The 13,551-nt window shown below is 42.1% G+C and overlaps 1 protein-coding gene across 11 annotated transcripts in view; it reads left to right on the forward strand.

Moving 5' to 3' along the window:
- LOC106066265 (5'-AMP-activated protein kinase subunit gamma-1-like) overlaps positions 1-13,551 on the forward strand; it is a 236,018-nt gene that overhangs the window by 185,514 nt on the left and 36,953 nt on the right. For 7 of the 11 annotated variants that reach the window (XM_056020636.1, XM_056020610.1, XM_056020620.1 and 4 more), the window contains one exon: positions 7,808-8,353. In XM_056020636.1, the coding sequence (XP_055876611.1) occupies positions 7,808-8,353 (546 nt within the window). Of the gene's footprint in view, positions 1-25; positions 534-1,018; positions 1,664-7,807; positions 8,354-13,551 lie in introns of those variants that run through there. The other 4 variants (XM_056020588.1, XM_056020602.1, XM_056020597.1 and 1 more) reach the window with 4 other exon arrangements.

Here is a 13,551-nt window from a genome sequence, read left to right on the forward strand (position 1 = left end):
AGCGCGGTCGTTAACACTGTGTTAGCATTTGGCGCTGTGCTCTTTTTTTTTTTTTTTTATCGTTTCCCGCTGTTGGAGTGCAGTGTGTTGCATAACGCGATTCCATGTTGGCTTACCTTCGCAGACGTAGGAGGAAGTGGGGCGCAATCTAGGCTTGAGGAGTTTCCTACCTTGGCTGAGTTGTCTCAGGGTTGCTGTGGAGTATACATCGCCTCACACGCAATCAGCCCGTGAGGTTCAGCAGTCTTGGTTGTTGACTTGTTAGGTCGATCGATTTCACCTAAAGAGGGACGACCCCCCTCCGCCTTTCACCGCCATCTCAGGATTTGATTTCGTTGTGGTGCCTGATCCATTTTGTTTTCGGTCATACTGTGTTCGTTCATGCGTTGCGCTGGAAGTGGTTTTCTTGAGCTTTGCAGAGAAAATTGCTTAAGTCCGTGCAACAGACTCGGTGTTTTGTGTTTTACTAAAAGCATTTATACCAAAGTTTGGATACACTAGATCTAGATCTACCTGAAGAGCCGTGTGCATAGGTTGAACATACACTAGTCCAAAATTATAACCAAGTCATTTTCATTATAGATCTATGTTAACTTAATATACCCTTTAAAAATATTACCGGTAATTATTTTAGTTTGATTAAAATACATAACCGAAGTAAATATCAAATTCACCACTATTTCTTATTCTTTATATTTAGTAGGTAATGTAGAAAGTTTAAAAAAAAAAGATATATGTAGATTTTATTGTTCTTATTTTTAAATAATTTTTTATTATTAATATTAAATTAAATCAGGATGGAAGTACGCTTTGTCTATAATTATTTTCTTTAAATATCTAATGAGACATCAGCTTTATGTTGATTGATGCGTCTTAAAACGTGTGTGCTAATGCTGAATGTCGTTACACTTCGATCACATAGGTTAACCCATTACGCTGTCAGGCGATTGGTCAAAGTTTTGTTTCCGAATAAATCTATTTATAGCTTTTTAATCTGATAATATGTCTTCTTGCTTAGCCACTCGATTGCAGTGTTATCAGCACCTGTGTCCAGCGCTATTCTAAACTTCTCTCATTGATAACACGCAGTTTACAATGAGAGGTGCCTTACTACAGATGTGCGTCCCGTGTGTCAACCATCTGATTGACGCCCTCGACCACGGCTTAGGCAAAGGATAAACCACAACAGCTTCTAGATCCAAGTCTTAAAAGAACAGATCGTGACACCGCAATAATTATTCAACCTTAGGGTCAGTGTGGAGCGGACATTGTGTGCTAAAAAAAAAAATTGTTTAAAGGGGAGACAAGATAAATTTCTTTCAAGAGAATGGAGCGGGATGGTGTGTGTGATAGTGAGCGCCCGGGGGCGGACGGCAGGCATGGGCTGTAACGCCGGGCTGCTCACGTCCCCCTGCGCAGACACGGACTATGCATTACTCCTCCACGCTGGCCGCTCACCGCTGGGGGGTGGGGCTGTGGCCTCGGTGAGTGACCCCGTCAAGGCCTCCCCCATCCTCGCCTCCGTCATGTGTTCGTGCCTGAGGAGCCTCGTTCGCTCGTGCCTTGTTCCTGACGATGCCAGGCGCTCAGACTCTGAGGTGAGATGCAACATGCAGGTGGTTTTAACAGTAGGCATTCCTATACTGATTTGATAAACTTGAAGGTTAAAGAAATTAATTTTCTATTCAGAATAAAGCAACTTGTTTTAGTTCATAAAAAATACACATGTATATGATATCAGTTTTGCTTTGTTATTATGAATACACAAAACTTGAATATATTTGTACCTATGAAAATTGTACTCTTATATGATACACTGTTATAATGTTGTATTCCCTCTATCGTGCCTGTGCATGATAACTAAGTTCCGCGTCGTCTCGACTGACCCTGAACACCTTCCATCAACTTGTATCAACGGGCTGGCTCTGTTTTAACGACTACATTATAAATGATGCGACGCCCCCGTGTAACTGTATCACTTCCCGCTATCTCCTGGCGCTCTCCCTCCCCCCCTCGCTCATTCGTGACGTGAATGTTGTGCTCATTAAAACATTAAAAAGAATTCTGCGTGTGTGTGTGTGTGAAATGGCTTTATGCTGTCGTCATTCCCGCGTGCCAAAATGCAAATGACAAATATTCGTTTCGTCAGCGCTCCAAATATTTCTTCCTTTTACTTTCTGACCGTTTGTGTTCACTTCTGCTGATGTTTGAATAGAAGCGAACGCCCTTGACCCTTCTCCCCCTCTCACACCCTTATTCGCCCCACGCCTACCTACATATTCGATTTTATACATTTACGAAAGAGCTGACTTAAACTCCTATTTTTGGGGCGTATGATATCGTCTTGTTCACCCTTTACTAATTGGCGCCTGCCTCGCTTTGGACATTGATAAATCGCCGGATACATTAGTATTTTTTTTTCTATTACATTCAAAATGCACAACTCTCACACGCACATACACACAAAATGAGACTTTTAATGTTTACAAAACACTTTGCACTAAATAGTAAGGTAAGGTTCCCCTTTCAGACCTTGTGGTCTATAGGGGAGATAATGTAAAGGTCATATGCTTCTGCGGCCTACGGTTAACGAGGGTGTCATATGGCCAGCACAACGACCAACCGCCGCAATCTCAGAGACGCCGGAAGATCCCGAAATTAAAAAGCCCAGTCTTCACCAGGATTCGAACCCCGGACACCGGTTCGGAAGCCAAGCGCTTTACCGCTCAGCCACCGCACCTCGTTTGTCCTAAATAATGCTGAAAAAGACCATCTTATCTTAAAAAAAAATTATTTCCAATATTAATAGTTGTTTTTAGTCATTGATTAGTTTTAGTGAACCTTAGTTTTAGTGAACCTTAGTTTTAGTGAACATTAGTTTTAGTGAACCTTAGTTTTAGTGAACATTAGTTTTAGTGAACCTTAGCTCATTTTTGTTTTGTTTTATGACCTCAATTTTTTGAAATTCTTTTAAAGCTGCTAATTAAAGTTCCTTCAGGTGCTACTGCAGTCTGCTTGGGGTTCGAACCAAGGAGCCTTCTTTAAGATTTCGGGAGTTGTCCACGAGACCACCCAAGTCGAATGGCTACCTGACATTATTTTGGGTAAAGTAAATACGGTTGGTGGTTGTGATGGTCACTTGATACTCTTGTCAACGTCGGACATAGAAATGAATACATCTGACCAATAGATCTCAAAGTCTGAAAGAGATTCTGAACACTATATTCATATAAACGGCCTCTCATAAATCAAACTAGGATCTGTGGGACAAAATCTTTCGAATCTAGTTCAATATTGATGTATTTATTTATAGTCATCACGTGATAGTGCTGCTTGTACTTCTTCTCATTGGTTCATGAGTTACTTTAAGTCCGTACACATGAAGATTTCAAAATTATTTTCTCGAGGGCCAGAGGCTTAGAGCATGCACAGCGGGTCAATCACTTCAAGTTGATATGGCATAACACAACGGAATCGATAAAATATATATCTAGTTAAAAATTAACAGGGGTAGTGTTTTTTTTGTTTTTTTAATTTTCGAGTTTTCGTTGGGGAACGAAGCCATGGGGGTTTCGGACTGGTCAGCAAGCCTTTCTCACATCCCCACCACGTGCAGGTACAATCGCTAGAGCATAACTGTGGTAGCTCACTTGGAGCCGTGTTCGCTCCCGTTCTTAGCCTATCCACTTCCCCGGGCGGACGTTTTCACGGAGGTGCCACGCTGAGGCGACGGGAGTCTGAATTCCTCCAGGTACGCCCTCCAGCCTGTCGTTGCAATAGTCCCAAGTTTGAACCCCAGCAGTCGATTCCTTCCCCCCCCCCTTTTTTACCGCCCTGGAGGAGGGTTGGGCTCGGTCAAGATAAACTTCTGAAGGACCATCCTTAACGTGTTTTTAAATACTAAAGACCACACCTGTAGAATTCATAAGAATAGTTTTAAGATAAGGGTCATCCAGAACAATATATTGGAACAGATTTAGGATAAAAGTCTTCCAGAAAAAAATATATAATAATTGTTTTAAGACAAGTGTCTTTCAGACGAACATATTAGCTTTAGAATAAAGTTTTTCATAAAAAAATGTATAAGAATAGTTTTACGGTTAGGGTCCTCCGGAAGAATCTTAATATATTTTTAGGATTAAGGATCTTTCAGAATAATATTAATATAGTTTTAGGATTAAGGTCTTTCAGAAGAATAGTTTTAGGCTAATGGTGTTCACGAAGAATCTGTAAGTATACTTTTAGTATAAGGGTCTTGCCTCACCCTGTTCTGGCGTGACGCTACCGCATGCAATTGCAGTCCAATATTTAGACCCGCTCCCCCCTCCCTTAAGAAAAAACAACAACAAAAACTCCCTGACCCAGTCGCTCACGTGACGTGCGAGTTCTGCTCAAGGGTGGGGTTCATCGTGGCTGGCATTACTCATCCCATCACAATATGACGGCGCGATTGATACTGTAAATATGCTTTCGTACCAACACTGGGTCATCGATCTATCGTTTTCTCATCTTGCCTTGCCAATCTAAGTAGGCCTATAAACATTGCCCCCCCCCCCCGAGTCCCATGTCTCCTGTGTAGTACACGTGTGTAGTGTGTTAGTCACATTGCGACACATGTGTAATCCTTAACATAAAAACTACCCCTGTGTTTCACAATTCTCTCCTCATTGGTGTACTGTCTCCGACTCGGCTCTAGAAGTAAGAACTATCTGACCTTCACGATTCTCCCAGGAGCGTTAAGTCAACATACATTTGCGAACACCAGCGCGCGCGCGCACACACACACACACGGTTCATCAGCATATGCACCAAACATGTATCAGATTGTTGTGTGTTACATAGTGGCTAAGGTGTGTTGAGAGGGGCGGTGCCTGAAGACGTGGAACATCAATAACACAGGTCAAAGGTTGAGCGTCCATTATCTTCTGCAATCCTCCAATGCCTTTACTAAGATGAGTTATCTTTACTGGCCTCTTTGCATTGTGCTGAGCTATCAATAAGCAGATACCAGCCCTGCATCTACCGAGGCAGGGCCGGACTTAGGCCACTGCAACCTATGCGGTCGCAGTGGACCCCGCACTTTTATAGGCCACGCGCTAATGCTAGGTGTAAATTATTAAATTAAACCATTATAATATATATATAATAACAAGGTTTCCGCGGCTTCCTGATTTTCCAGGAGCTCCTGTAAATCTGTTATTGCAAAATATACACACACAAAAAAAGTCATGGAAATCTCCTGAAATGATTAAATCTCCTGAATACTCATAAAATCTCCTGAATACTCATAAAATCTCCTGAATACTCATAACATCTCCTGAATACTCATAAAATCTCCTGAATACTCATAAAATCTCCTGAATACTCATAAAATCTCCTGAATACTCATAAAATCTCCTGAATACTCATAAAATCTCCTAAATACTCATAAAATCTCCTAAATACTCATAAAATCTCCTAATTACTCATAAAATCTCCTGAATACTCATAAAATCTCACGAGAAAAGAAACAAAGTTGTCATTTTGGTGTGCCAATCCTACGTGCGATAAAAAACAAATGGCATTGTCAGCTTTCATTCAATAAAAATTTATCGCAAACACTAATGTATAATCTAAACTTATATAGAATCTTATTTTTTCACTTATTATCCTTCTACCTATATTCAGACTGGGCCCCGCGCAATCCGTTTCGCATAGGGCCCGCAATTGTTAGGGCCGGCCCTGGCACGAGGTAAGGCTCTTTCGATTAGATGCCACTAAATAAATGTAGAGAATGTTGATGTGTGTCTTTTTGGGTTCCATGAACTGTTCTGAGACCTTTAGAGCAATTTCTGCAGATTCCAGTGGTATTGACTTTTCAAATGTCCGAAAGTTTGAGGACCTCGTTCTCGTTCACGTATACTTTGTAGAGTGTCTATCTTAGGTCTTTTTTTCTTGAAAAATGTACTCTCGCACTAGATACGGTGTTAATTCAATTTGGGTTCAGTCACAGTTAACTTGTGGGGCCTAACCTTGTATTCCCCAATCGGAGTTTACGGGTACCTTGCTACGCCATTGGAATTAGACTGATAAGAGGTTATAGAGAAAATGTGCTCCATCTTCGACCAAAAATATTAAATATGTTTAAATATTTCGAACTATTTTCTCTCGCGCACCCACGTGACTGAGTAATAGGACTAGCCTAATTGTTGAGAATTATTTTTTCTCGCGTATTCGTGTGACGGAGTTATATTTGTGTTGGCCACCGCTCTTCAATTGGTGTGTTTAGTTTTGTTTTTGTAAATGTGTACATGTTTTGAATGCTCCTTCAGAGACGAAGACAACCTACATCCTAGTCCAAAACCTGCCACAGAAATAGAATGGCGGCGGCTTAAAAGCTTTAATCATCATCCTTGTTGGGGGGGGAGGGGTGCATATTACAGTGGTAGAATCGCAGTGCGTGCTGAAACTCGCGTGCTTTTATTCTTTTGGGTAAATCTGGGTTGGAAAGTAAATGTGAATCTCTGGGGGGTCAAAGCACAGCGTCGCATCTTGAGTGTCACCCAAAACGAGGCCCTAGTCCCCCATTGGTGTGAACTTGCACGTGTGACACATCACGTTGTCAAACATACCATGCGAGTGACATGAAAAGAAACAAAACATTGATTTAGTAAACCAGGCACCTGCTGGGGAGGGAGGGGCTGTATATATATATATTTCTCATCCCTTTTTTTGCGTAGTCATTTAATTGTAAATGAAATAGATTACTTTTCCATTTAAATTGACCTAAATGACCACGTGACGTAAACTCAGTTGCAAACGTTTTTTTTTTTTTACCAATCATATATCTTATCTTATATAATACAGACGTTACTTCAAAAAAGAAGATGATTACTTCCTACGCGTCATGCATTTAGTCATGCATATTAACCAATGACTTAAATTCTGCCAAGTCACTGGTTTTCCTGGCTAGCTCAGGCAACCCATGCCATGCTCCAATAGCACTAGGGAAGAAGGAGTATTTGTACAAATTTGTCCTAGCATATGGGACGAGGAATGTGCCTTTATCTTTGTGTCTTTCAGAGTATTTTATTAAATTTTGTTTTTGTATTTGAAGATTATGGTTCAGTGTTTTATGTATGATTGCTACTCTTGTCTGTCTGGTACAATAGTTGAACACGTTTCTCGCACACCCAATCTCGGATCAAGTTGAAACTTAACACAATCATTTGTTATATCTAACAAAACATGAATCAATTTAAAAAAAACAATTAACCTAAAATCATTGGCCAAAATCGATCAATGTCAATCATTTTGAATAGCACTTAAATGTAAATATGCTGTCATGTTATTGACATTAAACTATAACGTTACGTAAATTGACTTGAATTGCGCATAGACAAGTCTTTGTTGTGTGCTTGGGGGAGGGGGATTGAGTCTGGGCGGAATTTGCTAACTCAAGATTACTTTCCCAGACAATTGTTTCTGTCCGAACGTATTGTATTTGTTCCATAAATAGATATGTCCTGGTGTCCTGCTATTCTCGACCATTCCCAGTTATTTCTTATGACTATTTATAGATCTAAATCCAAGGGTTGAGAGCATTTAGAGCAGCGAGGTTAACTAGTTAAAATTCAGATGTTAGAACCCCTATTTTCAAGTGTATCGTCTTTATAGAAAGGATTTGTTCTTTGAGATAGGCAAATATCGGCCAGAAAAAAAAAATTACCTTTCTTTATCTTCATTAATAAACTGTTGCATTTAGCGTATGTGATCTGTGCCAACTACGAATGATCCATTTTGTTCCTTTGTTGTTTTTTTCTCACAGGATCTCAGCGGTTTCGCCTTAATCCAGTCTGAACTAGTAGAGGCCAACATGGCTGAAGGGAACGACTTTCAAGGTCGACAAAGATCGTCTTCCGGCTCTACGGCGCTGAAAGGTTTTCTGGTAGGCAAGTCTAAAAATAGAAACAAGTCTTCAGAACGAGAAGAGCAGACGAAAGAAAAAGACAAGGATAAAGACAAGAAGAAAGGATTCTTCGAAACGCTCCGGCCCCGCTCCAAATCAGACGTTTCCGGCCTGAAAAAGCCGATTGTGAAAAAACCCGGCATTCAGACTGAGCACTCTGTGGATGAGTCTATTTTGGCGCCAACGTCTAACCACACCAAAGGTTACAGCGGCTCTCAGGAGCTGCTCACCCCCATGGGACAGATTTTGGAAGGGCAAATGTTAAATTTTCCAGAAGAGGAGAGGTCGCGGCACAAGTCTGGCCCCTCAGTGGTCAGGGACGTTGGCTTTATGAGTAAGTTCAGGGCCAGATCCAATTCCGACTCCAAGCCAATGAAAACACACAGAAATCAGCTACAAACACAGGTAGGACTAAGTTTTCACTCTCACAAAGTACAGACGTCCTTTTTAAAAAAAGCTCGTTTCTTGGGTTAATCTATTCGTGTATGTTGAATAGAGACCTAATTTTTACTAAGACATTAATTTTATTGGCTTATTCATTTAGTCCACAAAATTGTCCAAGAGTATAGAAGCTTGTTGACATTTGCTGGTTCTATTATCTAGACTATAAAGCAGAAAGTAAGTTCCGCATAGAAATTAAAACCGTTTGATCAGTCTTAATAAAACTTGGTATAAATGTTCCTTAAATCATCTCGGAGACCGTAGTGTATGTTTAATGTTTCACCCACAACTGGAAGGCCCTAAAAAAAAAAAAAAAATTAAAAAAAAAAATATCTAAATACCTCTCTATTAATAAACTCCGCCATATGCCGGTCCCAAGCCCGGGTGAGAAAGGAGGAGGGTTTGGCGTGGGGCTAGCGACCCCACCCTGTAAAACCACTATTGCTACAGAAACGGCAAACTCGACACATAATGAAAACTATACATGCGGCGAGGGCGGCCAAACCCTGATGACGGTTTTGGATCAAAGCCAACTGGAAGTCCAATACCTGATACATGGCAAGCCTTTCAACGCAAGGAAACCGACTCTTATAGGCACGTGGAATGTAAGAACCCTGAATCAATGCGGTAAACTGGCCCAACTTTTAAGAGAGTTTGACTCTTACCGGCTGGACATCCTTGGGATCTGCGAGATGCGGTGGACATCAAGTGGACAAATAATCAATGATGGCAAGACAATAATATATTCAGGCCCTGACAAGGAGCACATTGGTGGTGTAGGAATCATCATGTCTAAAATAGCAGCTTCAGCGCTAATTGCTTGGAAGCCGGTCAGTGACCGCATCATTACAGCTCGACTCCAAACAAAGCAAATTAAAGTCACTACCATCCAAGCTTATGCTCCTACAGAGGATGCAGAAGATACCATCAAAGATCATTTCTATAATCAACTACAAACCACTCTTGATGAAACACCTACTCACGACCTAATTCTACTGATGGGAGACTTTAACGCCAAAATCAATCCCAACCGAACTGGCTTTGAATATGTAATGGGACCATATGGCTCTGCAGAAAACATCAGTGATAATGGCGAGCGCTTGATTTCTCTCTGCGCATCCAACAGCCTTTCAATTGGAAACACATATTTTAAGCACAAACAAATACACAAAAAAACATGGCGATCACCAAATGGAGAAACCTTCAACGAGATAGATTACATTTGCATCTCCAAACGATGGAGGTCATCTCTGTTAGACGTGCGGACCCGCAGAGGAGCTGATATCGGCTCAGACCACTACCTTGTCAGTGGCAAATGTAAGCTCCGATTGAAACGCCAACCAAAACAAACCACACGACCCCGCCCATTTAATGTAGAGAAGCTTAAAGACGGCAATACTGCAGCACAGTTCCAATTGAAACTAACGAACCGCTTTGAGGCTCTTGCAGATATATTGACCCTTGAAGAAGAGTGGGCCAACTTCAAAGATACCACTATTGGGTGCGCGGAAGAAGTTATCGGAAGGAGGCGAGGCTCATACAAGGAACGGTGGATACAAGACAGAACATGGAAATTGATAGATGAGAGGAAAGAGGCCAAACGTAGACGAGATCAGAAAAATGAAACACAGGATCGCAGCCTAGCGGAAGAAGCCTATAGGGAAGCAGATCTGAAAGTAAAGAGAAGCTGTCGGCAAGATAAACGGGACTGGATTGAGCAGAAGGGACAAGAGGCACAAGCAGCTGCAAGCAGAAATGACACAAAAACCCTCCATCGTATTGTCCGAGATCTCACTGGAGCAAAGAGTGGACATGGGGCACCAATAAAAGACAAGCAAGGCAAAACTTTGTTAACCAAAGAAGAACAGGATGCAAGATGGGTAGAGCACTTTAAAGAGACCCTTAACCAACTGTCGCCAGACCTAACTTACATATTCAAGGACCCCTCTCCAGACAATGATCTCAAGGTCAAGACAGACCCAATAACTGCTGAGGAGGTTACCATGGCCATAGCAGTGCTAAAGAATAACAAAGCACCAGGACTAGACATGATATCAGCAGAAATGCTAAAATATGGGGGACAGTGCATTGTTAACAGAATGACTGATCTCTTAAATCTCTGTTGGCGAACTTCAAAAGTCCCAGAGGACTGGCAAAAGGGAGTGATTGTAAAGCTTCCAAAAAAGGGCAACTTGGCAGATTGCAACAACTGGAGGGGCATTACTCTCCTCTCTGTCCCAGGCAAAGTTTTCAGCACTGTTTTGTTGAGACGGCTTCAACAGTCTGTAGATGAAAGGCTCAGAGAAGAACAAGCAGGCTTCCGAAGAGGCAGATCATGTACAGAGCAGATTTTCGTTTTACGAAATATCATAGAACAAAGTCTTGAGTACCAACAACGGCTAATGATCAGTTTTGTGGACTTCAAAAAAGCGTTTGATAGTGTCCACCGAGAATCACTATGGAAAATAGTTAGAGAATACGGTATCCCAGAAAAATTCGTCCAGATCCTACGACGCCTTTACAGTCAGTCTAGTTGCTGCATTAAAACAGAAGAGGGAACAACAGAGTTTTTTACAATCGAGACAGGTGTGAGACAGGGGTGCATCTTATCTCCCTTCCTTTTCCTCCTAGCCATCGACTACATAATGAGGAGAGCAATGAACCAGACTGCCTTTGGTATTCCATGGCATGAACAACTCCGATTGATGGACTTGGACTTTGCTGATGATGTTGCACTACTCGGGGCTACAAATAAATGCATTCAAGAAATGACGGAGAGCCTAGACAGAGAGGCACCCAAAATTGGCCTCCGCATAAACTTGGATAAGACTAAAATTATGCGAGTGGGATATAAGGCAAAGGGTGTCCCCATCAGACTTGGCGAGTCAAAGCTTGAAGAGCTGGACAAGTTCACGTACCTTGGCAGCATCATAACAAATGATGGAGATGCTTACCATGATGTAGCATGTCGAATAGGAAAGGCAGGGAGCATTTTCCAAAGGCTGCAGCCTATTTGGACTAGCCAAGCCATTGGACTCGAGACAAAAATACACCTTCTCAACACAATCGTCATTCCAACTGCTACATATGCATGTGAGACGTGGAAGTCATCTGTCAAAATTGAGAAAAGACTAAATGTGGCTCAACAGAGATGGCTGAGACGGATTTTGGGAGTCAGTTACACAGACCGGATCTCAAACAAGGAAATCCTATGCCGAACTGGGAGTCGAACACTTAGTGAGGTTGTGACTGAGCGTCGCATGAGGTTTGCGGGACATGTTCTACGTCAAAATGAATTACGCACACCAAGAGTTGCGATAACCTGGAAGCCAAAACGAGGAAAGCGCAAACAGGGACGTCCTCGTATTACCTGGCGACACACCTTCATGGAGGACCTCAGAACAGTGGACACCAGATGGGAGGAGGCTCCAGACATTGCCAGTGACAGATCATTATGGAGACAGCTTGCCGCCCAATGCGCCGAACGGCGCGGGAGGACCTAAGTCTAAGTAAGTCTCTCTATTAAAGGACGAAACTTTTTTTTTAACAAATCGGGTAAATCCGTTTTCACAGTATTTTATATTCGACTGGACGGTTAAACCCATTTTCACACTCTACTTTCATTTTCTTGGCAAAATAAAAAAAAATTGATATGGAAACATTCGCCACGTTTGATTTATTATATTTTCAATCCACCAGATCAATAATACCTAAACTAAGGCACTTAATAGTTTGACTTAGTCATTCGTAGACGAACATAACATTTCTCATTTCCTATTAACTCGAAGATGGCTATGGAGTCCGATTATCGCTATAAAATTCTAGCCACATACAAGGCCTGGGTAGGTTGGATCTGCTGCAGTCATGTCAGCTTCTTTTCTCCGCCTTTTGTTAGCTCTACGTTCTTTCCTGGCGGCCGATCTCCTTGTCTCATATCTCGAGACACAGACACCCACGGCTTCATGAGAAGCATTGTTGTAAATGATCCTGAATCAGGCATTTCCTTTTCTTTGCCTTTCTTCTTCTTCTTCTTCTTAAAACTGCCAGGTAGAGTTGAGCCGTCGGCTCTTGGAACTCCAGGCCAGCAAAAGTCAACAAGAGCTCCCTTTCACTGGCCTGGGGTGTCAGACTCGCGACCAGAGACCTCGTGCACAGGGACCCCTGCCATTTTTCTTTTCTAAACCAGGCTAACCGTGCCGGACACGCCACGTATGTAACGGCCCCTTGAGGAACGGCGCCTGAATTGTGACAAGGTTGTGAGAGCTTTTTTACAACTCCGCACAGTGCAATGAGGATGCTCTCGCACCCCCTTAGGCACCCCCCACGGGAGTCTTGTTTTGCTACCCTTTAGCCTAATCGTTTCCTCCTACGATCGTTTCCACCCGGGCGCCACTATGAGGCAGGGTAGCATGCCCGGGTTCTTTGCCTTTAAATTAGAGGAGGCCCCGGGGGTGGGGGGCTTGAATAAGATTTTTTAGCTTAATTTTACACTGAATTTAACATCGTTGTTAACAAACCAAAAATTAAAGGTGGCTTTGTATATCCTCATCAGGCTAGAAATGTATTATTTGAGATTTAATAGCGGAGTCGATGGCTGACACAAGTGGCACAGGGACTTCCTTATCCCCCCCCCCCCCAAAAAAAAAAAAACAAAAACATTTATTATAACAGCTTTGACCATGGCGGATGAAGGCGATGTACTATTAAAAAAAAAATGATATATACGTTTATGCATTCGAACGATTGGACCATTTTAGAATATGCAGTAAAGTTCCTTTGGTTTTTGAATAGTGTAGATTTCTCCTCTGTATCTCTTTCTAGGATGGCTGCCTGGTCGTGCGGTTTGCGCGCTGGACTGTCGTTCGGATTTATCGACGGTCGAGGGTTCAAACCCTGCCCGCTCCCATCCCCCGTCGTCCTGCAGGAGGTTTGGACTAGGAAGTAAACTATCTTCAACTCTGAAGGAACATCCGAAACATGTAAAACATTTTAGTCGATAAGGGATTGTTACTCTAAATGTTAATCACAGAATAAAAACTCCCAATATTTCTATATTCCTGATTCCAAAAGTTGCCATGCTTTTGGTCCCTTCGCCTTTAAGTGACTCCCGACGCCTGACCAACTGATTATAAATTATTATTTATAAATAAGTTGCACTGTAC

This window comes from Biomphalaria glabrata, chromosome 1 (genome assembly GCF_947242115.1).
Source record: "Biomphalaria glabrata chromosome 1, xgBioGlab47.1, whole genome shotgun sequence".
Classification (NCBI taxonomy): Eukaryota; Metazoa; Mollusca; class Gastropoda; family Planorbidae; genus Biomphalaria; species Biomphalaria glabrata.